General features: G+C 46.3%; 1 protein-coding gene across 1 annotated transcript in view; it reads right to left on the minus strand.

Moving 5' to 3' along the window:
- SMARCD2 (SWI/SNF related BAF chromatin remodeling complex subunit D2) overlaps window positions 1-27,815 on the minus strand; it is a 756,802-nt gene that overhangs the window by 206,689 nt on the left and 522,298 nt on the right. The window contains exon 10 of the mRNA XM_078645026.1: window positions 8,427-8,562. Coding sequence (XP_078501152.1) covers window positions 8,427-8,562 — 136 coding nt within the window. The remainder of the gene's footprint in view (window positions 1-8,426; window positions 8,563-27,815) is intronic.

Raw genomic sequence — 27,815 nt, forward strand, 5'->3', positions numbered from 1 at the left:
TAAGGTTTTACAACTGACTGCAAATTTTTACCATGGTGCAAGGGTCTTGAAACTAGTTAATTAGGTTCACTGGCAAAACACGACTATTTATTTAACGCACAAGGCATATCAGAATAACAGTAGCATTTTTCTATACTTCTTAGTACCAGTCTTACGCAAGAGCTAGATGATAAGACAAAATTGAACAAGAGGCATAAAAAGTTTCTAAGGACTAAACTATCATGCAGTTTTATTTTAAGTCCTGTAAGAGATTAGTAACCAAATAACACACTGAGACACTTTAGACTCTCAGTTGTTTTTTTAAAGAAAGAACATCTGACCTCTTGCGGGAACCTCAGACAGCGCAATTCCCTTTATACTCATGGAATCCCATGCCATCCTTGAGCTGATCCTGAAGCACAGACAGCTGTAATGCCCAATTAAGGTTTTATAAGTCTTATAGTGGCTTGTAAGAGGCTACAAATTGAATAACTAGGACCGTAGGCATAGCACGATTAGTTATTCAATGCACAAGATACCTCAGAACAACATCAGCATTCAATTGTACGTTTAGCATTGCTTTTATCCAAGGGCTAGGTGATTTACATGACTGAACATATAAGAGGTGCACACAGGTTTAAGGCTAAAACTAGATATAGACGCCGAATAATCGACCAAGAAGCTTTAGTAAGGTCTGCAACGGAGCAATAGCCATGTTATAATTTAATGCACTGTAGCCATCCCAGGAGACAAATAAAGGGCTGCCACTTAAGAATGTTTGTTAAGTAAGGACGTCTGATTCCTTGTGGCAAGTTTAGACTGCACAGTGCACTTTAAAAGCACACACTCAGGTTATCCTTGATTTGAATACGTGGTATAATCTGTTTTTAGGCCTAAGCAATGCTTTATAAGTCTTAAAAACGATTGTGAAATTGTATTCGGTTTTGTATGGATATATAACAAATACCTAATTAGAAAAAGCTATACATCGCATAAAAGCACTTTCGTTTTTATGATAATTACTGCAACCCAGGTGAGCCTAGCTCGTTTATATGGATTAGGTTACCCTTTGTACAAGGACGAACATTCGTTATAGGGAGGGTGCAATAGGAATAACTATCCCTGTTCGTGAATTAGTTTTTTGCAAAATGATCTTATACTGGTTCACACACACCCTATGAATAATGTTGCTTATTGTGAAGTCAACTGTATTTACTCGCTAAATCTTTTAATGATTTGTTTTACCCTACGTTATAAGTGTTAAGGTTTTAATTAATTAAACAATAAATGTAAACTTAAGCTAGATTCCAACCGAGTGCAGGATGGATTATTGTCACCAAGGGTATGCAGTTCCTCAGGGCGGACAAAGTGTTAAAGAGGCAGGAGAGGGGGGGGGGATCCTCCTTGTCGGAACTAGAGTCCTCCCACACCCAGCAAGCTAGGTGTCATGCTTCATCATATGGACTTGCTCCTCGTCGGGTCGGCGCTGCAATACCCGACGGTCACCCTAAAAGGGGCTCTTTGGCGGAGATCTTTTGGTTCTTGCCGTATGGTGCTGTAGGTCTGAGGGCTCTAAGATAGTGTAGATGTGGTGAAAGTGTGTGATGTTAAAAAAGGTTGGTTAGTCCAAATAAACTTTTATTAGGCTGGCTATTCACCTTATTAAAAGCAAAATAGAGTGGCTGCTCTGACTTTATGGTCCAGTGGAGCTAGGCTCAACTCTCATGGTCGACATGTTTCATGCGTGGCGGTCGAAAAATGATCCGTGGCATTTCATCAGGACCTAGTGTGTGCACTATCTACACGCCGTGGTGGGTGAAAGAACTCCTACCTACCAACATTCATGGATGCGAGCATACAGTACCGCCAATCCAAGTGGTGACCTATAAGAGGGGTGATATGAGGAAAATATAGTGTCAGAAAGTAAACTGTTCCTATAGACCTCACTCAGTGACTAGGTCACTGTAGAGTCCTGGTGTAGGCCTACAAAGATAGGGACTCAGGACACATGCGTTACTGTTGGTGGCTAGTAACTCACTGACCACGCCCAGGGCCCTGGGCTCTTTATTAACAATGTAGCGTGTCCACGCTTACGTCTGGGCTCTACCAAAGCCCCTTCACGCCTGAGGGGCGAAACATTCAGGAACAGTGGGAGGGGGCGTGTGCTGCAGTGGTACACCCCACTGGCAGCAACACTACATTCCTCCTTTACCTAGGGATGAAGAGAAACTGAAAACAAACACACAGATACTAAAAAGTCTATCCGGTCAGCGAACATGCTGTGATAGTTGTGATGGCGGCATTCAAACAAAGTGTCTCTGGTTCAGTCTCTGCTTAACTGGCACAACCCATAATATTTCGAATATCAAAAACAGAACAGTCTTACTTTATTTCTCGGCGGGGTCAGCCATCTCGATCAGTTCATCGCCAACACTGTGCCACAAAGTCACGATATCTCTGGGAAGGCTTTGGACACGGACGCAGGCTGTATCTTGCTTGGCTTCGGCCTTCTCCCGTAGCTGTGGGTGACTCTTCTGGGTCTCTGGTCTCGTTGACGGTGGATTCCTCCGCTGGTCTCTCCGTGGCGTGGACGCTCGGGGTAGTGTCTTCTGTTTGGCCCGTTGCAGCGTCTGTTCCCGCCGATCCTGAGGGCCGACGTTGGGGGGTCGGGTACCACTCGTCCTGGTCAGGGTCTGCACTTCCCTCTGGTACTTGCTTGAAAAATTAGACGTTTCTTGTGACAGATTCGCCATTCCTGACAGCTGTAACCATGGTTCCGTTTACCTCCGTCACAGTCCATGAGTCCAGTTCGAAGGGCAGACGGAACTTTCCTCCGGGGTGGCGGTCTTTCACCAGAACCGTATCCCCGACTTGTATGGGACTGTCTGTTGCTCTTCTCCGTCAGGACGCTTCCTGGTTGGTTTTGGCGCGCTGTTCCATGGACCGGTTCCTCGGGTTTGGGGCGAGCTCCCACGCTGGGTGGTGCGGGATGGTGTCCGCCATGACTCGATTGAAGGAGAGTCGGCTTGTGGAGACTCCTGTAGTGCAATGTGGGGTCAGGCGGTACTCTCGGAGGAATTGGTAGATGGCCAGCTCCAGGCATTGGCCGTCGGCAACTGCAATTTGTATCGTTTTGTTCAAAGTTCTCATTAGTCTCTCGACCTCTCCATTAGCTTGAGGCCATCTTGGCGTTATCCGTCTGTGTTTAATACCCTGGCCCTGAAGATAATCCGTGAATTCGTTGCCGTTGAAAGGGGGTCCATTGTCAGTGTGGATTTCCTTCATGAGCCCGTGGGTGGCCAGTATCTTTTCGAACTTTGGTATAACTTCCCAGGCTGCGGTTGACGATACAATTTCTACTTCCGGGTAGCGGGAGAAATCGTCCACCACGACGAGCATGTACTTGCCCCCAGGGAGGCTGCCGAAGTCTGCACTCACTCGCACCCACGGGGATGTGGGGCCTTCTTCGGTTACCACTGGCGCCGGAGGGTTTGGGAGGCTCGTCGCAAGACACACTGGACACCTATGGATCACTTCTTCAACTGCTCTGTCGAGCCCCGGAAATCACACCTTGCTTCGGAGCCTGTTTTTGGATTTGACGATCCCTTGGTGTGATCCGTGTGCCAGTAAGGCGGCTGGTTGGGTCAGGCTGCTGGGCAGCACCAGGCGGGGGCCTCTCAGGAGGCATCCTTCAGTTGATACTGACAGTTCGTGCCGGACTTGGTACAGGGCTTTCAGGATGGCTTGGGCGTCAGTTGTGCGAAAGGATGCCGGGCTCTGGAGCGCCTTCCAGTCTCCGCACTCTATGGCATGGATCGCGATCTGGAGACAGTCATCGTCCTTAGTGGCTCTTGATACCTCTTCCAGGGACATGGGACGTGGTCTTGACCTTTCGACGATCAGCCGGACGTACTCTTCGGTGGCTACTGCTTCGGCTGCTTCCGCGTCAGTAACTGGTCGGGCGTGCCTTGACAGGTAGTCTGCAGGATTACGCGAGCCGGGCCGGTATTCTACTGTGAACTGGAAATCCTGCAACTGCAGCACCCACTTCTCGATCCTTGGGGGTGGGCGAGAGAAAGAGCCTTGGAAGAGTGGTATGAGGGGCTTGTGATCGGTAACCACTGAAAAAGGATGTCCATAGAGGTAGATGTGGAAATGGCGGCACCCCCACAGAATTGCAATGGCTTCCCGCTCAATTTGGGAGTAGCGTTGTTCGGTAGGTGTGAGGGTACGGCTGGCGTACGCAACGGGGGCCCACTCTCCGCATGGTTGTCGCTGTGACAGGACGGCTCCTAGACCACTGGGACTGGCGTCCACTAGCAGTTGCGATTCGTTTTGTGGGTTGAAGTATGCTAGTGTTGTGTCAGCTGATAGGGCTGCTTTCGTCTTCATGAACGACTCTTGTTGCTCCGGGCCCCACGTCCAGGTGGTGTTTGACTTTGTGAGATCGCGGAGTGGTCCAGTTAAGTCAGCCAGATCTTTTATGAAACGCCCACAGTAGGTCACCATGCCCAAAAAGCTGCGGACTGCTGTTACCGAGGTGGGTGCTGGCGCGTTGTGAATGTCCTTGACTTTCTCTGGGTCTGGGCCTACTCCTTGATCGGAGAATTTGTATCCGAAGAAGCTTATGTCCTTGCGCAGAAACTCGCATTTGTCTTTGTGGAGAGTCAGTCCCCTCTCCTTTAGGCGGTCGAATACTGCTTGGACGCGCCGGACGTGTTCGTCCAAAGTCGGGGCATGCACCAGGATATCGTCGCTCACGTTTAGTACTCCGTCGAGGCCTTGGAGGACGTTGTGGATAATGTTCTGAAACACCTCGGCGGCGCTTGATATGCCGAAGTTAAGCCTCGTGTATCTCCACAGGCCGGCGTGTGTGGAGAATGTCGTGATTGGGCGCGAGTCGGGGTGAAGCGGGATCTGATGGTATCCCGACCTCAGGTCCATTTTGGAGAACCACTTGGACCCTGCGAGCTCCCCGATGATGTCATCAATGGTCGGCGTCAGATGACGTTCTCTTTTAATGGCCAGGTTGGGGAGGCGCATATCCACACATATTCTTACCGCATCGGGTTGCTTCGGTTTTTTGGCCACGACAATGGGGGATACCCACGGGGTGGGTCCCGTCACTCGTTCGATGATTCCTGCTTGTTCTAACATTTTCAGCTCGGCTTCCACTTTGGGCCGGAGGTGGAACGCGATCCGCCTGTGCCGGAGGGCTACAGGGGCCACTGATCGGTCAATGTGGAGTCGGACAGGGGGCCCTCGTAGACATCCGATGCCCTCGAACAGCGAGGAATGTTCTGTGACCAGATGATCCAGACCTTGAGCTTGTACTGTTAGGGCAAAGTGTATGAGTCTGAGTTCACGTGCAGTCTTGCAACCAAGGAGGAACCCTGATCCTTCTTGGGAGACGTAGATTTTTGTCTGCAGTTGCATGGTATCGTGGGACACTGTTGTCCGGAATACTCCGCACAGGCGCAATGGGCGCCGGGTTCCGTAGGCGAACACTTGCACTCTGGTGGGGTGAAGCGCGGGAGCGTCTACCAGGCCCTGGTACACACTGACTGCCATGAGGTTTATCGTAGCGCCGGTGTCGATGAGGGCTCTGACTGCCTGGTCATGGACTTGGACGGTGCACATCGGTTCAGTTGACGACGTGGCAGCTAGGGTGTTGAGCATGCGCACCACGTGGACAGACGCGGCGTCTTCCTCGTCGTCGTCCATGTCGCTGCTGGTTGACGTGTTCGGTAGTGGCGCCACCTGTCGCGCCCTCCTGGGTGGGCCGCTTTGCTTCTTCCGCTGTGACGACAAACAGACGCTCACAAAGTGGTTGGCTTTGCCGCACGCGCTGCAAATTTTACCTTGGGCTGGGCAGGCGCCTTTGTGTGGAGTGGCACCTCCGCACCACATGCAGGTGCGATCGCGGGTGGACTGGGCCTGATGTGGCTGTGCGTTCCTCTCAGGCCTCGTCCGGCCGTCTGGACGTTGTGACTTGACTGCGCACACTGGCTCCGTCTTGCCTTTGACTGCTGGATCTGGCTCCATGTGGGCCGCACGGGCTTTGGAAAGTTCTTTGGAGCGTCCCAAAGTGAGGATGTCGCGCATGGGCATGGCGTCCGTTTCTAGCACCCTCTCTCTCAGCTTCAGAGAGGCGCACCCCTGAATGAATTGGGCGCGAATTTCGTCCTCCGCGTCCGGGAGCGTACACGTGCTGGCTAGCTTCTTAAGACGCGCGTAGAATACATCAACAGACTCCTCAGGGAGTTGGCGCGCTTGTCGGAGCAGGAAGCGCTCGTAATCCGCGCTGGTGAAGGGCTCGAAGTATCTTGTAATGGCGTCTCGCAGGGTGGCGTATGTGTGGGGTGGGTCGCCTTCCGTGATGTCCTTGGAGATGTCGTGAATAGCCTCTCCTCCCAGATGTAGGAGCATTGCACGGCGTCGCGCTACTGCGATATCTGCCGCAATAAAGTAGGTCTCAAGCCGTTCCACCCACTTTCTCCATCTGCTTGCGAGGGCGGCGTACCGGTGACGGAAAATGGCTCCAGGGGCGGCACATTGGCCATGGTGGCGGAAACAGGGCCAGGCGGGACACTCTCGCTGTGCTGGCGGGTAGAGGCGGGTCTTCTTGGCTCCCACACGCACAGCGGGGAGGTGCAGGCACTCCAGGGGCGCAGGCGGGCTCCGTCCCGCCAGAAGCGTGATGGTTGGCAGCGCTAGCGGTCCGAGGACACGCGAGATGCGTGAGGAAACGCCGCCGGGTGCCTACTGCGCATGCGCGAGACCGCTGGGGTGTCGCGCGGGCCTGGCGGCGTATGGAGAGGCGTGCGCGGGCCCAGGGGTAGCGGGAGCGAGGCTGAGGCAGGGCACCGGGACAGCCGTGCGGAGCGGGCAGGCAGCGGCCCGTACCTGAAAGGAGGCGGAGGCCACGTGGAGGCACCGGAAGGTAGCGCGGGCAGCTACCGGCAGGCGGGACGTCGCCGGGGGCCGAGGCGGTGCAGGTTTCCGCTCCGCCGGGATAGAGGCGGGCCAGGTGATGTCCGGTGGCGTCGCAGAGGCGGCAGGCGACTCTGGAAGGCAGGTAGGCGTGCCACTCGCAGGGAGGCACGGCGCAGGGCTGCGGGGCAGCTGTGAGCGACCGGCAGGGGCACGGTGCAGCAGGGCACACGGTGGGCAGGCGATAGACCACCGTCGTCGCCAGTGTAGAGTCCTGGTGTAGGCCTACAAAGATAGGGACTCAGGACACATGCGTTACTGTTGGTGGCTAGTAACTCACTGACCACGCCCAGGGCCCTGGGCTCTTTATTAACAATGTAGCGTGTCCACGCTTACGTCTGGGCTCTACCAAAGCCCCTTCACGCCTGAGGGGCGAAACATTCAGGAACAGTGGGAGGGGGCGTGTGCTGCAGTGGTACACCCCACTGGCAGCAACACTACAGTCACGTCACTCCGACTCATTTATAACAGTTATCCGCCCATATGCTATGCACAAGTGGAAAGACTCACTCGTAATTAAAAGGAGTTATAAAGGAAGACTAGAAGACTGAATTAAACGGCCCAGGAAAACAGAGCACAATCGTACAGTAGTCCCCTGGGTCGGGCGTTGATACATTACTGGTAACTCACGTAACTGTAGGGCGAGACCCACTCCATACGGTGTTCGGCTCCAGGCACCAAATTCGTGGTGCCCTAAAGGTATGGAAGCAAGGTGCATAACAGTAAGCTCTTGGCGATAAGCCAAAAATCACAACTATGATCACGGTAGACACCGGTGTCTAGATACGCTTGATATTATGAATTGCTAGTGGGCTTCACTGCTTTCTGTTAACTAATGTTGCAGAGGATCAGGTGTTGAGGGTCTTAGAGGACGGGTGGCCCGAGATCAAAATCTCTTGTAAATCAATACTGCCCCATCACCTTAGAATCTTTTGTGTGCATCGTTACCTCTGTGATTCACTAGAATTATTGTGTCAGAAATTACGTCACATTCTCCTACCTGAAATCTTTGAAAGGGAAATGAACTAAGGCCTCCAAAGAATATTTGGCCACAAGCTTCCCTTTTTGTGTATGTAACACAACATAAGGAAGCCCATCCAAACTTATTTTAGATAGCAATAGGTCCCTGAAAACTCAATTCATTGCTAGAATCCGCCGTTTTTGACAATGTTTGTAGTTTCTTTGGTAAACATGTTCTAAGTGGTTAACGAATAGGAGACTGTCTACACGCTGTGGCAGGAGAAATGAGAAGTGGGAAGGATAGGTAAGGCAGAGCGTAGTAAGTAAAGGAGAGGACTACTTCATATTGCTTGTTTGGAACCACTCTTTTTTGGTGGTTATTTGCTTAGAGTAATGACGAATTACTATAATTTTCTTAATATTCAAATACTCAGTTCCAAAATGGTTTACTAAAACATTTAAAAATACGCAAAAAATTTCCAAATAAATCAAACCTTCGCATCCAGAGAAGCTATTTCCTGTTGATTCGTTGTTGAGGCAAGGAAACTGCTCATCTGGGCTTTTAAAGGGTCATCAACTTCTACATCAATGTCATAACAGGCAGTTTTCTTCTGGTCATTTGTATCCACGCTTTGAAAAGCAAAGAAAGGATGCCATAATTTTCGTTCATTAACAGAAATTAACATTTGTGAATTAAAAGGGTGCCCTACCAAAATGAATCTTGAAATCAAGGAAGAACTTTACAATAAGAGAAGGAGAAGTGCTGTCTCCAATCACCACACCACATTTTATATTTGCATGTTTCCCATTAGCCTTAAATATAACTGCTTCAAATGTTAAAACATATTGATTTTTCTCTATACTTTACAGCCACCAATGCTTCCAGAAGTAAACAACTCTTCTACTTGATCTCCAACCACTGCACAATACGACCTGCGGATGTGAAAAATGTTTATATTGTCATCTCCCTCCTCTTTTACCCATCCTACACTATTTTTCGCATTTTGGTTCCCTAGCCTTAACTTTACTCAGAAGTAACATGCGGAATATTAGATGAACACGATATCCTTGAATTAACAGATTTTCGAATAAAAATACTGATTGCGTGTGTCAAATTATTCACTTTAAATCCAGTATGTTGTGCTCATGATGAATTCAGTCTATGACTTGTATCATTATTACAATTCCTAAACAATATGCCTTGCGATCAGATTGCCTAAAATTCATGGACATCGATTTGCCAAAAAGGTAGTGGTAGTGGAGGTTACATTACACACCTCTGAACGCTCCTTTATACAAGTTACCCTTCGCACCATTTACAAAAGTGAAAGTACTCTATTGTGCCCATGTTAAATAGTTGTAATACAGTGGTATAGACAACATCTTTGCTGTGCCTGATGATTTCCCGAACTTCACTAAAGATTTTGAGACATTGCAGATTGTTAAATAATGTAGACGATACAAACGGGCCCACTGAGCAGTGGTTTATCTCATACTGGTGTTATAAGCATGGCTCTAAAGTTGTATACTTGTGGTGATGTGATTCAACCCATATAACTCTCTGTTTACAATCCGAAGGTCAACACAAACATGAAGGTCACCAGCGCACTTGCGTACCCCAAATAAAGTACAAAGCCATAGTGAGGATCCCATGGGTTCTATTATTCGTTGTTCATAGCTGACAGGTTTTCAGTGCACTTATATGTGGCATTTCCCTGTTTTTAGTGTGCTTTTGTGTGACACTTTATTGTGATCAGAAAATTAAGGTATTCCCACGAAATGAGGAACTTGTCAGAAATGACACCCTTTGGTGCAGTGGAGGTGGTCTAGAAATAATCTACAAATTCAGCACACCTGAAAGTGTTTATGCACGAAGGCAGGACTTGTGCTCACTGCTTAGCCAATGTGCTAAAAATTGTGACACTCTTGCCTAGCCCACAGTACCTGGATATCTCAGCTATGGGGTGTGCAACTTTTGCAGAAGAGGGACATAATGTTAGACATAGTATGGAAGTGCCAATGTGAACCTTAGATGCTGCCTGTGTATGCACTTATGGGCAGATTCAGAGTACAGAGTAATTTTTATGCAGGGGGAGATTAAGAGCCAGATGTATGAAAGAATTTTGCGTTCGCAAACGGTGCGAATCACTCAATTTGGCCAATGGCGAATGGTAAAAGGCCTTTTTTTATGTATGAGAGGCTTTGTATAAGCAATTTAGGTAATCACATTTTTTTGCTATTACTTAAATTGCGAATGCAAATAGGGAATCTCAATTTGCGAATCCCTAATGCACATGTAAGAAGCCTTTCCTAAATGCGAAATGTGCATTTAGGAAGCACCAATGACCGTAAACGTGCGAATTTTGAAAAATGCACAAAAATGAATTTTTCAAAGTGCCATGTTGCTCACGCATGTACATGTGCACAACAAAAACTTTGGAGGTGCTTCAGGGGGACCTTAGGCCCCCGGGCACCCTTGGCTTTGCACTCGCTAATTTGCGATTACCAACTAGGTAATCACAAATTAGCAAATGCAAAACCCTTCGCACCTATGGACCTTTTGGCCCATAGGAACGAATGGAGTCCTATTCACTAATAGCGATTCGCTATTTATCGAATCGCTATTAGCTATTATTAAGGAATCTCAAAATCTTTGGCAATTCCTTCAAACATAGCCTTTTGGTATTCCCAGAGAGCGATTAAGTAAAATTCGCTTTTTGAGAATCTCAAAATGCTCTTTTGATACATCAGGCCTTAAGTGATTTGCCCAGAATCACAAGATGCTGAACTGACGCTGAGACTTGAAACTGGTTCCCCAGTTCCAAAGTAGGCAGCTTTGGCAGTAACGTTACATCCTTTTAATATGTGTTTGGAGCAGACTTGTGTCTCGTGCAGCAGAATAGAGCAATTTACAAATAGTGTACTCAAACCAAAATTAAATCACCATGTTCTGAAAAACGATTTCCCAAATTCTTATGCCCTTGCGGGAGCACAGTTTACCGGTTATTAAGGAGACATTCACCCAATCTTTGACTGGAGCCTGCTGAGAGTTAATGCATCGCAACACTTGTACTGGGGAGCCCCAGGCAGCAATACCTGGCCAGGCTTGTGCAGGGGATGAGGGGGACAATACTCAGGCCTGCAGGATTCGAGACACAACAGGCTACCAGGAAAACATCATCCTGAAAGCACAAACCTCCTCGAGAGCACTGCATGGAGTCACAGGACGGGGGAGCCACACTGGTCTGATGACTGTAGGCATGACAATAAAAACACAGAGCTGCCATAGACTGCCTCAGTATCTGCATAGACCAATTTGTTACCTGCGGTACCATGCGGTCACTAGTGGGGTGGTGCCTTTGCCAAAAATTAACAGGCAATGACCCATCTGCGATGCAGGTCTTTCTGAGTTAATCCGACTGTGTATGTGCTTTTTGCGCTCTCTGCTAGACAGCGCATGCGTTTTATACTTTGTGGACTTCAGCCCGCCGTCAGCCTTCCCATTTGCTGGCTCCATCGTTCCTCTCGTACTCTTTTTCCCCATTTGTTCAGACCATGAATGTTGTCATGCCTTTCTGTGTTTAGGCCCCCCAGACAATGAGCCAATTACTACTATCCATCCACGGCTCCCATTTTAGCAACTGTTTTATGAACTACTTTTTTGATTTTGGGCAGATCCAAGAGCGCTCGTATTTTCATTCGCTCCGAATGCCTTTTCTATAAACAGACCTGAAAATCTTATTCTTATCTTAACATTTGCTGTGCATTCAAAGGTAAAGATCAAATGTCAGAATCTGTTTTCCGAGGAGGCCTGTTCCGTCCCCCCACCCTCTCCCGCTTTGCTGCCACCCACCCGCTCCCTCATCAATGCCTACTCCCTCCTTGCTTGCCCCCGCCATCCATCATTGCTTGTTTTTTTGGAAACGCCGTTCAATAAATGTACACTTTCTATATAAAGATCTTACAGCCAGGTTTAAAAAGAACCATGATACAAGAGTGTGTAACTTCCCATACTACATGTCGCTTGTAAAACAAAACTTTCTGGGAGTAATTTAAATTGTTGCTTGTTAGCAGACAAATTATTACTTTAATCCCGATTCCTTCACTGACACTGTACGGTGTGCATCACAGAAATGACAGCTGAACAATGAATGGTAATGTCCTATTACTTACCGGTAATCTTCATTACTCCGGGTCCCGTTGTCCTCGTCCCCTTCATTCATAAACCATGAGATTGACCATCTCGCAGGCAGAAAAAAGAAAGCAGGAATGCTGGTACGCCCCTCCCTCTCCCTATAGGGAGTACATAAGGGTACAGTACCCAGCATGCCTCCTGAACCACCAAGGCCAAGATGAGGGCCGAAAAGCCCGGGAGGGAGGGAGGGATGCAATGAAGGGGACGAGGACAACGGGACCCAGAGTAATGAAGATTACCGGTAAGTAATAGGACATTACCCCCAGGTCCCTCCTGTCCTCGTCCCCTTCATTCATAAACCATGAGAATACCCAAGCAGCAACCGGCCATCATCAAACAACAAACCCCCAGGACACAGCAGAACAGCAAACCCAGCAATTTATTGAAAACAACAGCCCAGCAAAAAGAAAAACAAGGGGAATCAGGAACACACAGCCAGAAGAACCCCCAACCCAAAGTTAGTGTCATCCCCCAGAACATTCTGGATACGGTAATGCCTAACAAAGGTATTAGCAGAAGCCCAAGTGGCGGCCCTACAAATTTCAGAAAGGGACACCCCACAAACCTCTGCCCAGGAAGCAGCCATCCCCCTAGTAGAACGCCCCTGAACCCCAGCCTGGGGAGGGGAACCCGAAAGGGAATAGGCCAGAACAATAACCTGCTTCAACCAACGCCCAATAGAAGAAGAAGAAGCACGGCAACCCCTGGAGACTGCACCAAAAGAAACAAACAGGGTGTCAGAAAGCCGAAAGTCACGGGTCCGATCCAAATAAACCCGCAAAGCCCGGCAAACATCCAGCAAGGACCAAGGGAGGTCGTCCCCGTCCACCGGAGCCGAAAGCGAAGCAGGCAGGACCAGCTCCTGAGAGCGATGGAACTGGGAGGAAACCTTCGGAACAAATGAGGAATCCAAACGAAGAACCACCCCGTCAGCAGAAAAGGACAGAAAGGGCTCCCGAGCCATCAAAGCACCCAGCTCCCCCAGGCGACGAGCAGAAGTGATAGCCACCAAAAAAACAACCTTCAGAGTGACAAACTTCAAATCCATTTCCTCCAAAGGTGCAAAGGGAGCGGCAACAAGAACCCTCAAAACCAAGGGAAGATCCCAGAGAGGAAAAGAAGGACGCACCACAGGGCGGGAATTAGAAAAACTACGCAACAGACGGGAAACCAGACCATCCACATCCGGCAGATTCCCCCAAGGAGCCCGAAAAGCCCTGATAGCAGCCCCCTGAGCCTGCAAAGTAGAAACGGACAAACGCTTCTCGAACCCATCCCAAGGGAACTGGAGAACATCCGGCAAAGGACAAACCAAGGGAGACAAAGCCAGGCCAAGACACCAACGCTCAAAGTTGCCCCAATGCCTACCATAGGATCGAAGGGTAGAAGGCTTCCGAGACTGCTGAATAGCCAAGGCTAAATGTTCCGGGAGACCTCTATTCCTCCACCCCTGCTTCTCAACCGCCAAACCGACAGCCGAAGCCGCCGGAGGGGCAACATTGGAGAGGACCTCAACGGAGACGGAGGGAAGGGGAAGAACCACGGACCACGGACCCCGAACAGCCAACAGCATCAGCGTGGGAAACCAAGACCTGCGGGGCCAGAAGGGGACCACCACCACCACCTCCCGATCCTCCCGTAACAGCCGGGACAGAAAGCGAGAAATCAGAACCAGAGGAGGAAAAGCATACAGCAGGCGAGACGGCCAGGGAAGGGACAGAGCATCCACTCTCGAAGACCCCTCCCGAGGAATCCGGGAGAAGAAACGGGGAAGCTGCGCATTGTGCCGGGAAGCAAAGAGGTCCAGAAAGGGCCGACCAAACCTCTCGCACACCAGACGAAAGGCCACTGGAGTCAATGCCAACTCCAGGGAGGCAGGAAAAAAATGACTGAGGGCATCCGCCACCCCATTGTCCACCCCCCGGACATGAACAGCCACCAGGGACAATAGATGGCACTCCGCCCAGCAAAACAATGGGGACACCACCGCGTTCAGGGACCGAGAACAGATACCGACCGGGTGATTCAAGTATGCCACAGTCACCGAGTTGTCCGACCGAACCAACACATGCTGGCCCACCAGAAGGAGCCGAAACCCCCGGACAGCCCGACACACAGCAGACAACTCCCGCCAGTTCGAAGACCGACGACTCTCCAGAAGGGACCACCGACCCTGAAGGCACTCCGACCCCAAAGTCGCCCCCCCAGCCCAGAGCGCTGGCATCCGTCGTAAGGACCACCGGAGGAGGAGACTGTAGAGGCAAGCCCTTGTCCAGATTGGACGACAGAGACCACCAACGCAGGGCAGGAAGGATTGTCAGAGACACAGGAACAAGAAGGGACAAGTCCCCTGACAAGGGATCCCACCGAGACAGCAGGTAGGACCACAGAGGACGAAGATGGAAACGCGCCCAAGGTACTGTGAACACCGAGGCCGGCATCAACCCCAGCAGGCGCAACCACAGCCGGACCCGAAACGACCTCCCCACAAGAAACCGATGAGCCAGGAAACACAGGGTCACAGCCCGATCCACCGGCAGGAACACCCGATTCACATCCGTGCGGAAACGGGCCCCAATGAACTTCCAGTCCTGAGACGGTGGGAGCCGGCACCTGGGGAGATTCAACAGGAACCCATGGTCTCTCAAAACAGCACACATCACCCGCTGATCCGCCAACAACTGCTCCGCGGTGGGAGAATGCAGGAGCCAGTCGTCCAGATACGGATAAACCATCATCCCCTGGAGATGCAAGAAAGCCACCAAGGGGGCGACCACCTACGTAAACACCCTGGGAGCTGACCTCAGGCCAAACGGGAGAACCACAAACTGGTAATGGACCCCCAGAAGGCAAAAGCACAGGAAGGGACGGGAGAGAGGATGGACAGGGACGTGATAATAGGCATCCTGAAGGTCCAGAGTGCACATGTAATGACCCTGGAGAACCAGGGGAATCACCCGCTGAAGAGTCTCCATCTTGAACAGAATCCGCAACACAAATTTGTTCAGGGTCTTGAGATCCAGAACAAGGTGAAACCCCCCAGTCACCTTGGGCACCAGAAAGATGATGGAGTAACACTCCCGACCCATCTCCCCCTGAGGAACCACCTGAACAGCCCCCTTGTCCAACAGAGACTGAACCCCCCGGGACAGTTCCGTACGTTTGGACTGGCACGACGGCCAAGGAGTCGGACGGACCCCGAGTCCGGAGGCGGGCTGGAGAACTCCACCCGGTAGCCCAAGCGGATCACGTCCAGGACCCACAATTCTGAACAGGAGGACATCCAGGCCTGAAGAAACAACCGAAGCCGACCTCCAACCAAGGATCCGACCCCCGACCCCAGATAGTCAGGAACGAGGCTTCGCCGGAGGGGACTTCGCCTTCTTGTCCCGTCCCCGACCAGGCTGAAAACGTCCACGACCCCTGGAAAACTGCCTGTGAGAAGAAGGCCTAAAGAAAGGCTTAGGTTTAGAAAAGGCAGGAGCAGCTGAGGGCAACTTGAAGGAGGAGGAATGCTTCTTCTCCTTAAAAAGCAGATGAAGCTTGCCTTCCAACTCCGTTCCAAACAACATGGAACCCTGAAAGGGCAAACGAAGCGCAGCAGACGTCTGGGCCGAATCGGTCTTCCAGTCTTTGAGGACCACGTTCCTACGAGCAGCAATGCAAGCACCCCCCGACAGAGCACAGGCACGCACTACGTCGAAGGAAATGTCTGAAAGAAACTCAACCTGACGTTCAATGTGAGCCAGAACAACAGAACAGTCCATCGCATTATCCATGGAACCATATAAAGTCTTCAAGTCAGAAAGCAAAGACTGAGCCACATAAGTCCCGTAAATGCCAGCCCGCAGAGCCAAATGAGATCCCGAATACACCTTACAAAGAGAGGCGTCCACCATCTTATCAACAGGATCACGCACCACAGCATCCTCGGTCAAAGAGGTGCGCCCCACCAGACTCGCCACAAGAGAATCCACAGGCACAGAGTCCGGCAAATCCTTAGCCATATCCTGAAGAGGATATAGCTTGGCCATGAAGCGAGGAAGCAGGATGCGATCCGGATCCTTCCATTCCCGATCCAAGACCTCCTTCACACAAGGATGAACAGGCATCACCACAGGCGTAGAGTACTGGAACTGGCGAAGCAAGGAACCCCAAGAAGTGCTAGGGACATCATCCGCAGGGAACCCCATATTAGCCTTAACATGGCTCAACAAGTCCGGCAACATATCCTTATCCACATATTTGCCTTTAACAGAATCAGCGTCCAAACCCCCATCCTCCGAGCCAGAAGCTGAAGCAGAAGCGGAAGAAGGAGGCAGAACATATCCCGACCTCGACCTTGAACCGGCCGAGGATCCCTTGGACCTGGGACCCCCCATCTCCAAAAGCGTCTCCTTAATCAAAGCCTTTAATCTGGCATCACCACCCCTAGAACGATGCCTAGAGCTGGCAGGAGAGGAAGAAGAGGACGAAGACGAAGAGGAAGATGAGGACACAGCAACATGCCTGCTCTTCCTAGCATGTTTCCCCATAGCACCATCCAGCAGGAAACCCAGAGCAGAACAAGAGCGCAGGCCAGCCAGCAAGCCAAGCCAGTAAGCAAGCCAGGGAGCGAGGCACAGAGGCACCCCCAGGAACACCAGAGCAGCACTGAGCCAAACAGCAGCACTACGCACAGCACCAGCCACAAAACGAATGCAGGAACCAAGAAACCCACACACGGTTATAAAGGGGAAAAGAAACCGCTATGCGGTACTTACTTTTGAAAAGACCGGCAACACCTGCAACCCACTGCCGCCAGCCGATCAATGAGAACGCCTGACTTCCTGCCCCAAACAAAGGAAGTCAGGCAGCAACAGGAATGAAGCGCGCCAGCCACACCGGAGCCGCCGCAACACTGCAGGAACCTTCCCCGAGCGCCGCGTCTCCGAAAAGCCCGGCAGAACGGAGACGCGGCGCGAAAAATCCAGGGCAAACTCCACACGGCCAAACTTGAAGAATGGCAACAAACATCCTGGAAGCTCACCAGGAAACTCCCCAAGCCCGGCAGGAGGAGAGACCCGGGAAAACCAGCCCTACCCGAAGCCCAGCAGCAGGTAAGCCCCCAGGAGCCCAATGGCTCCTGGATCCATGCAATCAAAAACTGTCGACAGACAGAAAAAAGAACAGGAGGCATGCTGGATACTGTACCCTTATGTACTCCCTATAGGGAGAGGGAGGGGCGTACCAGCATTCCTGCTTTCTTTTTTCTGTCTGCGAGATGGTCAATCTCATGGTTTATGAATCAAGGGGACGAGGACAGGAGGGACCTGGGGGTAATAGAGTGGCGGTGGTGTTGCTGAAAGCAGAGAGCCTGTACAAGGAGTGGCTCAGAGAGAAAACAGGTCCTGCCCCCACTCTCCAGTCAGCTAAGCTTCCCCCTCGTTACCGCGGAGTAGCCATGGCTGACCATCAGACGGCCCGAGCCGCTCACAGAATCAGGTAAGAAAGTAATAAGATGAGACAAACACAACATTAGCAACAAAAAAAGAAAGAAAAGTATAAACAGTAGCCTTATAATTTTTTTACTACCCCTTCCTTCCAGAATTGTCTTTTCTCATCGCTCACTTTATGTCTGATGGTCTCTGCCAGGGATTGGTGGAGGTATGGGGTGTTTTCTTACCTGATGTTTACTGAAACACATAATAATAAAGTTGCTACTTTGTTTTGACCAAGTTGCGGATGTGTCTGTTCCATGTGCTTACGTTGCCTGTAGGTGCTGGTGCAAAGCTGGAGGATTACCACTTCTGTGACAGACGCACCACATGCAAACAGTATGAGCGCGTTAGTGTCACTTCCCGACTGCTCGTGGCCGCTCTCTCCATCTCTGTCACACACATCTTCGATATCACTGCCCAAAGTTTACCCATAGTTTGGTGTGCTTTTAAGCAGCAGACCCCAATCAATTAATTTATTTCATTTATTTTCCTCTTTACAGCTTCTCCCTAAAAGATTTGATTGGGAAATGAACAAACATTACAAGAGTTTTAAAGATCTGGCATGCGCCTATTAATTAAAAATGCAAGTCATCAGTGATGTCACTGACCATGTTGAGAGTGATGTAATATGTCGTAAGCAGTGCGCGATGTTATAGTTAGCTCACTAACTTTAACTGCGAAATATCACTGGTTTTGTAAGAGTGAAATATGAGCCAAATTATAGCGTCCCTGTAACATTTTAACTGAATTTCTATTTTTTTTAAATTCTATATCCTAATTATAACATCCCTGTAACCTTTGTTTTTTTCCAGTGAATTTGTAAGGTTATTTTAAATGTTAATTCCTAACTATAACGTCCTTGTAAGCTTTGGTATTTTCAATGAATATCTATGCTTTTTAAGTAGTAGTTGCATTTGCACAGTGGTGGAGAAAGGGGGCGGGGCCTTTGACCAGCTCTCAGGAATCCCGCAGTGTAGGACTTACCAGGAGGGCATCTAATTTTTAGAATGGGAGGCGGGGCAGCGTAGCCCACCTTCTGGGCTCATTTTGGCACTGGGGAGCTCATCCCCGGGAATTGGACTCTAGGCTGGGTGTCCTGATCCAACCCAGGGCACCCATGGGGATTGCGGGGGGAGCCTGAAGTCCCTGTGGTCCCTGCAATAGCCGTCAATGCTTTTGGACAGAGGGACATGCAGCTCCCTCTGTCCAAAAGCAATTCTGCTTCACTTTCAGCAAGCAAGAGCATTTTTTCTGCTCTCGCTTGCAGGCCAAGCCCCCTGCATTTATAGTATTCAGTGCCGCAGGGAGGTGGCGGTCCCCAGGGCTTTAGAAAAGCCTAGGAGGGAGGCCCATGTGTTCCCCTCCCTGACTGCCATCAGGCCCTTCGGGATTAGAAAAAGATGAAAGGTGCCTGCGCGTCTTTTTAGTTTTGTCATAGATTCACAGATTCACCCCTGAGCAAAAATAAAAACGCTTTTAAACCCCAGAGGGGTTTCTGTAGGATACCCCACCCACCACCACCTTATCTGGGGGTTCAGGGGATTCCTACCCTGCCCCCTTTTCTTTCTTTTTTTACTTTGTTTGTGTTTGTGGGACTCAGCTTCAAGTCGAGTCCCAAGAGGGCTGCCAACACTTCCTGGTTTGAGTGTTGGAAGCCAATCAAATTTTAGTTGGATCCACTGCAAGGACTCACTTCCCCAGATATCTATATATTTTAATTTAGATATCTCAAAAACTACTGAACGTATTTACACCAAATCACAAAAAGTAGACTTTCTGGACCAACATCTAGCTTTCTGCCAAATTTGGTGTAATCCCGTTCAGCGGTTCAGGCTGTAGTTGTGTTAAAAAATGTTTAAATCAGCATTGACATAACATGGGGAAAACAAAATTTTGGGACCCCCCCTTTTATCTCGACAAGCCCCACACCCCCTACCCGCTTGAAGGACCATCCCGAAACTTTCAACACAGCAAATTGTGAAGATTCATCAAACAGGGCCAAAGTTATGGTAAAAAACAAAAAATGCTTTTTTATGGAAACTTTGATCCTAACTAGAACTACCTACTGGCGATATATATATACAGTTGTGACTTAAATGGTACAAATTCATCCAACCTTGGCTAAAACAAGCAGTCTGTTTTTACTTCCACATTTCATTATCTAATGAGACTGTGGCAGGTAGGATTTAAAGATGCAACAACAGCCACTTCAAAAAACGGCATTGAGAAAGGCTAACTGCTGAAAGGCGTCAGGAGGGACTGTGAAAAATGTCTATATATATATATTCACTGAAAAAACCATAGGTTTCAGGAGTTATATAGTTAGGAACTAGCTTTTAAAAAACCTTTGAAATTCACTCAAAAAACTATAAGTTTTAGTGGTGTTATAGTTAGCTGGACATTTTACTCATACAAAACCATTGAAATTGCTCCTATATAGTTAGTTGTATTAACTATATTTCGCGCACCCGCAATCCACTGCTGATGATGTCACATATTAGATCATTCATGACATGGTCAGTGACATCACTGATGACATCTCAAATGACATCACTGATGACATCACTGATGACATCATCCAGTGAATGTGGTTTGCTTAGTTATTTAAATATGCATTATATATATAGCATTTTGCATTGAAGAATAAGTGGATATATATAAATACATATTTGGATGGAGGATTTAGTAGCAGTGTAATTGACTGTTTACTTGACCAATTTATAATGTTTCACTAAATATAGTGGATAGTGACTAAACTGTGTGAATATCTGTATCACTTTGTCAGTTGTTGTGTAAACTGATTCTACAGTTGGTTACTAGCTATGTGAAAGTCTATATTAGTAATTGATTAGTTAACTGAGTATTTGTATGGGAGTGTGAAAGTGTGTGTGGTTCGGTGGGGGGTGGGTGACTGTCCAAAGATGTGTGAATAGTTGATTCAGTAGATATATGAAGTTAAAACTACATGTTCTAACAGTTGTTTGGGTGAGGGAATCTCTTTATGGGTGTGGTGATGAGCAAATATATTTCTCAAAGGTACAGGACCAACAAACTAGAAAAATAAAAGGCAGTGTATGTGTCAGTTGTTGTATATAAATAAGTATACATAAGACACAATGATTGTGTGAGTGACTGTATGGATAACTGTATACTAGTAATAATGATTTTATAATTCACTAAGTATGACTTACTATCTAACTATATAGGAGCAATTTCAATGGTTTTGTATGAGTAAAATGTCCAGCTAACTATAACACCACTAAAACTTATAGTTTTTTGAGTGAATTTCAAAGGTTTTTTAAAAGCTAATTCCTAACTATATAACTCCTGAAACCTATGTTTTTTTCAGTGAATTTCAAAGGTTTTTTTAATGCTAATTCCTAACTATATAAGGCCTGAAACCTATGGTTTTTTCAGTGAATTTCAAAGGTTTTTTAAATGCTAATTCCTAACTATATAAGGCCTGAAACCTATGGTTTTTTCAGTGAATTCGCAAGGTTTTTTAAATGCTAATTCCTAACTATATAAGGCCTGAAACCTACGGTTTTTTCAGTGAATTTCAAAGGTTTTTTAAATGCTAATTCTATTAGCGGATAACGTTTAAATATATTAATATCCTAGTGGGACCACCTGAGCAGCCCTAAGGGGTCAGGGTGTTTCTACCCTGCCCCCTTTTTGTGTTCTACACGTTTGTTTTTCTGCTTTCTTGTGCCTAATTCCTAACTATATAAGGCCTGAAACCTATGTTTGTTTCAGTGAATTTAGGTGTGCCATACTTTTGTCAAAAGTAAGACTGTTAGCGCTCTAGTTGTTCTTTAGAACACTCTGGGACATTATGGCATTGGGCTATAGTTGGGCTACATCTGGCTGATATTTGGGCTACATTTTTTTTTTTTGGTCTCTGGTGGCCATCTTTGCTACATTGGCTACACTTGGGCTTTAACATATATATAGCCCAATGTAGCCCAATATATATTTTTTCAAAGTTAATTTTCGTAAAAACCACTGGAGCATATATCTTAAGACATAGCAAAGGCACACCGGGCTACCAGTCCCTACAATTTTGCCAAGTTTGGTGGAAAACCATTCAGCCGTTCGGGCTAAAAGTGAGTCCAACCGCCCTATGGAAATTAACATGGGAAAACACGTTTTGGGACCCCCCTTTTATCTCGGCCCCCGCTTGATGGATCCCCCCCAAACTTTCAGGGAAGGACCGGAGTGCCGCGCGGCAAAGTTAAGGACAATTTCGCGAAGATTCCTCAACCGGCGCCAAAGTTATTCCCAATAGAATGTTGCGATTTCCCTATGGAAAACAATCCTAACTATATATACCTACTGGCTATCGCCGGTAGGTAATATATCTATGTGTGTGTGTCTATATATATATATATATATATATATATATATATATATATATATATCTCACAAGAAACTCCTTCGGAAAGAGAGCAGAGGCCACAGTGGGGGTTAGCAGGGAGATCACTTTATTCCACCAATTGCTTCTCAACAGGCAAATGCATTTCGGCATCTCATATGCCTTCTTCAGCGCCAAGAGTCTTATGGGCAGCAACAGGTAACATCGTGTTTTAAATATTAGCCCCATGATAATTGGTTCAGGTCCGCCCAGCCCTCGGGGACAGTGTCCTTTCTCTCCAGTCGTAACGGGTAATTAACTAGTAATTGTTGCGGAAAATGGCTTTTCACTGTGTCCTTCAGCCTAATCCCTTGCATGTGATGTGAATGGCAGTGTCCCCCTGGGTCCCCAGACCGCATCATCCTCCGTGGCACAGAATTCTGTTCGGCGGGGGCAAGACCGATGATTCAATCTCGCCCAGCGTAGAGCTAAATAACTCCATCACCGCCCCATCTCCTCCTGGCCCCGGGGGTGGGCCTTGGTGATCCAGTACCCTGGAATTGTAAAGCGTCCGCCGCAGCAGATGTCAGTGAAGCCAAGGCCAACTTCAGAATACGGGGGCATCTGGAGCGCGCCTCTGGCATACGTGCTAAATAAGTCAGGAGGGACTGTGAAAAATGTCTATATATATATATATATGTGTATATAATATATATATATATATATATATATATATATATATATATATATATATATATATATATATATATATATATATATATATAGACATTTTTCACAGTCCCTCCTGCAACTTCCGAACTCAGGACGGGTGACTCTGTGTTGACAAGGGTTGAGTCTTGCCTGCTACAACTGCATTAGGAGAAAATACAGAGCACTCCCAGGTTATCAGGTAATTTTATTTAGCAATAGAAGACACGTTTGGGCGTAATTGCAGCTGTCTGTGCTAATATATATATATATATATATATATATATATATATATATATATATATATATATATATATATATATATATATATATATATATATATGTATATGTATATATATTTGTTTTGTTATTAGTTTGCTAATCCTCTGGCCTCCAAACGACGGCGGGCTGCGAGCAAGGGAGCGCCCCCTTAGTATTGTTCGTTACTGCTAATAAAATAAAGAAGGAACGCTCGAGCCCAACTTCATGTAACGTAGAATTTATTCCAACACCATTGTCAAAAAACCATCCTTCATGTTGGTTGATGCATTGCGCAAGTCCCTCAATAAAGGATTTTCATCTTCCTGCAGTGGCTCCTCAAATGGGATGCTTTCTCTTTTGTGTGGATATATGGCGGCCGGTCCCGGTCGCGAGGAAGCCCGCTGTTTATCATGACAGATCCAGCGCTCGTCACGAGTCGAGCGAGATGGAGGAGAAAGCCCGTTTGAGTGAACTTGTTAATATGCAGGTAGCATCCTCGGAAGCTGACTTTCACCCACTGGGGTTTTACATTTCGAACATTTGCTGACTTTGGTGGCGCCCACTGGGGCAATACGATGTGAACCATGAGCTCCAGCATGCCTAGCGGCACTCTACCAAAGAGGCGGGGCAAGTTTGACTTATCAGGGTGTTTCCATCAAGACTGCCAGAACCAGTTTCTAGTGCCCGTGAACAAGAACACTTGGCTGTTCGAAACGCGTTGGGCGTTGTATTTTTTGAAGGGATCCTTCATGTTGGTTGCTGCATTGCGCAAGTCCCTCAATAAAGGATTTTCATCTTCCTGCAGTGGCTCCTCAAATGAGATGCTTTCTCTTTTGTGTGGATATATATCCAACAGAAAGTTTGCCCGACAAGGAGAGGCCACCACAGGTAGATCGGTTGCCAAAATTTTGATGAAGGCTCCAGCACAGATCAGGGACATGCAGGTAAAAGCAGAAGGTATGAAGTCCAGCTCGACGTGTTTCATGCTTCCAGCACTTAGTCATGAGCTTCTGGCTTCTGGACTGCAGGCAGGCAACAGCAGTTCTTTCGGCACCTGAAAAATATCACAGTCTCTGCCCATGTGGGCGTGGCCAACACTCTGGCCTGATGGTAGCTGTAGTGCCTTTCTTACTCAAGTGAGTTGCTGTGCCGCTGCTAAGTAAGTAAGTAAGTATTTATTGTTAATTAATAAAAATCATTACAATTAAGAAAAGATAAAAACAACCAAGTAAGACAAACATATACAGTGGTAGATGACCATTCCATCAAAACATTCATACATTACGCAAATAATTAAAATACATTATTATAGACTCCTTAGCACACGTTTGATAATTTTAAGTAATATACATGTGTTTCCACCATACAACAATCATACATTCATGAATAATTAAATCCTTTTTAGTCAAGGTTTTCTTTGGTGTTGTTTAATTTCTGGAGACGTCACAGCCAACGCGTGTTTCGTCGTTATGGGAATGTAACCCACGACTTTCTCAAGGCTGTTAGGTAAAGAAAACGAACATTATAACCTTTTTGTTCTGATAGTCATATGATATTATGTAAATTTATATACATTTGAATACATTTGGTGTGTTACCTTTACTAGTGTGATAAGGTGGTGTTCAAAATTATGCAGTTTAAATATTAAGTACATTGACTGTTTCTAATATTGATGCATATTTAGCTGATGTTCAACTGGTGAACTACATGGTGTCCTTCTGAACAAACAGAAGGTCTATGGCCCATTTCGAAAATATGGAGAAACCAGTGTTTCTATTTATCACCGTGCAGCACGACTATCAGCATGCAGAGTGATCACTTCCGAACAGATAGTGCTCCCGAGTTGTAGCTCTACTTGTGATAACATGCATAATGTAAGGAATGCTAAGGGTACCTATTCTTCTTTATGCTGTTGTTTCTGTATTGAAAGAAAGCGGAAAGAAATTAGAAGCCGACCTTAATTAATTATAGGCGTCTTCTCAGTTTAAGTTCTTTCGTTTGATCTGCATCTGATATACTTACAGTTGTTGAGGTGATAATTCCAACCCTCAAGGGGTTCTGTTTGGGGACCTTGTTCGTATCTTGTGATTCTTTGAACTGTAACCAGTATTTAGGTTTTCCGATGGGCAGCTGTAATTCAATTTATACATTCAATTATAAATCTACCTAATTTTTCATATCGGCAGTTTATCACGTTTTTAGTTCGTTGTTGAGGATATATTTGTGAATAATACAGTTTTTATATTTATTTGATAACTTTTGCACTTAATTCTTGTTATCAAATTTCAGGGAATGTTTGCCTCCAGATTTCACAGTTACGTTACTGTTATTTATTAGGGTTGTCTTGCCATGCAGTATCGCTTTATTCTATGCTGCAAAACCACGTACCCACCATAAAGTGGGACATTATATTTTAGTATTTCGCATTTTTCTAAGTGATGTTAAAAGAAATACAAACGTGGTGATCTAATATCTATAACTGGATAAATTATACAATAAGTACGTATTTATCTTCCGTCTCCCGTGAGAAACGTTATTCTTGTTATTAAAGAGAAAAGGGGGATTGCTGGTGGCGGCAGCGTGTTACAATAACAACGTTTGGCGCCTTTCTCGTGTTTATGCAATATCAAGCGCTTTCTTACCTTTCGCTGTCGTTCCTGTTCTTTTATAACAGTAACGTAACTGTGAAATCTGGAGGCAAACATTCCCTGAAATTTGTTAAGTGCAAAAGTTATCAAATAAATATAAAAACGGTATTATTCACAAATATATCCTCAACAACGAACTAAAAACTTGATTAACTGCAGATATGAAAAATTAGGTAGATTTATAATTGAATGTATACATTGAATTACAGCTGCCCATCGGAAAACCTAAATACTGGTTACAGTTCAAAGAATCACAAGATACGAACAAGGTCCCCAAACAGAACCCCTTGAGGGTTGGAATTATCACCTCAACAACTGTAAGTATATCAGATGCAGATCAAATGAAAGAACTTAAACTGAGAAGACGCCTATAATTAATTAAGGTCGGCTTCTAATTTCTTTCCGCTTTCTTTCAATACAGAAACAACAGAATAAAGAAGAATAGGTACCCTTAGCATTCCTTACATTATGCATGTTATCACAAGTAGAGCTACAACTCGGGAGCACTATCTGTTCGGAAGTGATCACTCTGCATGCTGATAGTCGTGCTGCACGGTGATAAATAGAAACACTGGTTTCTCCATATTTTCGAAATGGGCCATAGACCTTCTGTTTGTTCAGAAGGACACCATGTAGTTCACCAGTTGAACATCAGCTAAATATGCATCAATATTAGAAACAGTCAATGTACTTAACATTTAAACTGCATAATTTTGAACACCACCTTATCACACTAGTAAAGTTAACACACCAAATGTATTCAAATGTATATAAATGTACATAATATCATATGACTATCAGAACAAAAAGGTTACAATGTTCGTTTTCTTTACCTAACAGCCTTGAGAAAGTCGTGGGTTACATTCCCATAACGACGAAACACGTGTTGGCTGTGACGTCTCCAGAAATTAAACAACACCAAAGAAAACCTTGACTAAAAAGGATTTAATTATTCATGAATGTATGATTGTTGTATGGGGGAAACACATGTATATTACTTGAATTATCAAACGTGTGCTAAGGAGTCTATAACTTTGTATGGCCCTAGCCTAATCTAGAAGAGGGAGTGTGGTTCTCTTCTCCTTATAGCACCGTCCTAAGAAATATCCATTTAGAAAAACATAGGTGGACTATCCTCTGTGGCGCCAATACCTAGAACAAATACCACCAACCGCGACCAAAAAATTAAAATACATTAGTCTTACTAAAATGCTTTATAATTGCCCCAAAAACTATTATAGCAGCATTTACATAAAGTGACTTGTGTTGGCAGATACCGATTTTTAGCTGTAATTCATATAAGAACAATAATAAAATACAACATTATTACATTACACAACAATTAAAATATATAAGACTCACTAAAAGTGCCTTATAAATACTCCAAGAACTAATATAGCAGCATTTACATAAAGTGACTTTTGTTAGCAGTTGCAATTGCATATGCAAAATGTAACTATATTCCATAGCCAAGCAATACGAAAAAGTGCAATATGCATGACTATATTAAAATATACTCCTAGTCCCTTAAGCTAAATTAACACTTTGCACCCAATGATCCTTAAGTTATGTTTCTTTACATATTTTATATCGCAATACAATTATTTATCCGTTCTACTCCCTTGAGTTTCTTCTCTGCAATAATAATAAACTTAACAAAAAGATAAGTAAGCTTAATATTCTCTCCACTCAAACAGGTGATAATTGCTTGTCTACATGTTCTAATTCTTAATTCATTAAAGATCGATTTTAAGATGGATTTCCGAGCGTCTGCCAATGCTGGGCATAAGGTTACTATATGGATTATTGTTTCATCCCTTTGCCTACAAAGCCTGGAAATGCTTGATGGCCATTGATTTTCCCATTTTGGTATGCCATCCTTTGTCGGATATCTTCCCAACCTTAAGTGCATACATTTATTCTTGAACCTTGGTTTTAAGTGATATGCTAAATAGGGTTGAGGCATCAGCTTACCAAAGGAATTAGCAATTGACCGGAAATGATTTCTTTTCCTTAATTCTTCTTTGTCAGCTATGGCCGTTAATAGTGTGGCCATTTGATTCATTTCTTTTTTAAAAACTACTTTACTCCTCATTTCATTTTCTAAATTAGTGCAATCAAAATTATATAAGCATTCAGTTAGGTAGAGCTGCCAGTTTTTTTTAATATTCTCCTTCTGATATTTCGAGCCAACAAAGCTTTGCTAAAGATCCTTCTTCCGAGCGGGCTAATGTTAT

This window comes from Lissotriton helveticus, chromosome 5_1, assembly GCF_964261635.1.
Source record: "Lissotriton helveticus chromosome 5_1, aLisHel1.1, whole genome shotgun sequence".
Lineage (NCBI taxonomy): Eukaryota > Metazoa > Chordata > Amphibia > Caudata > Salamandridae > Lissotriton > Lissotriton helveticus.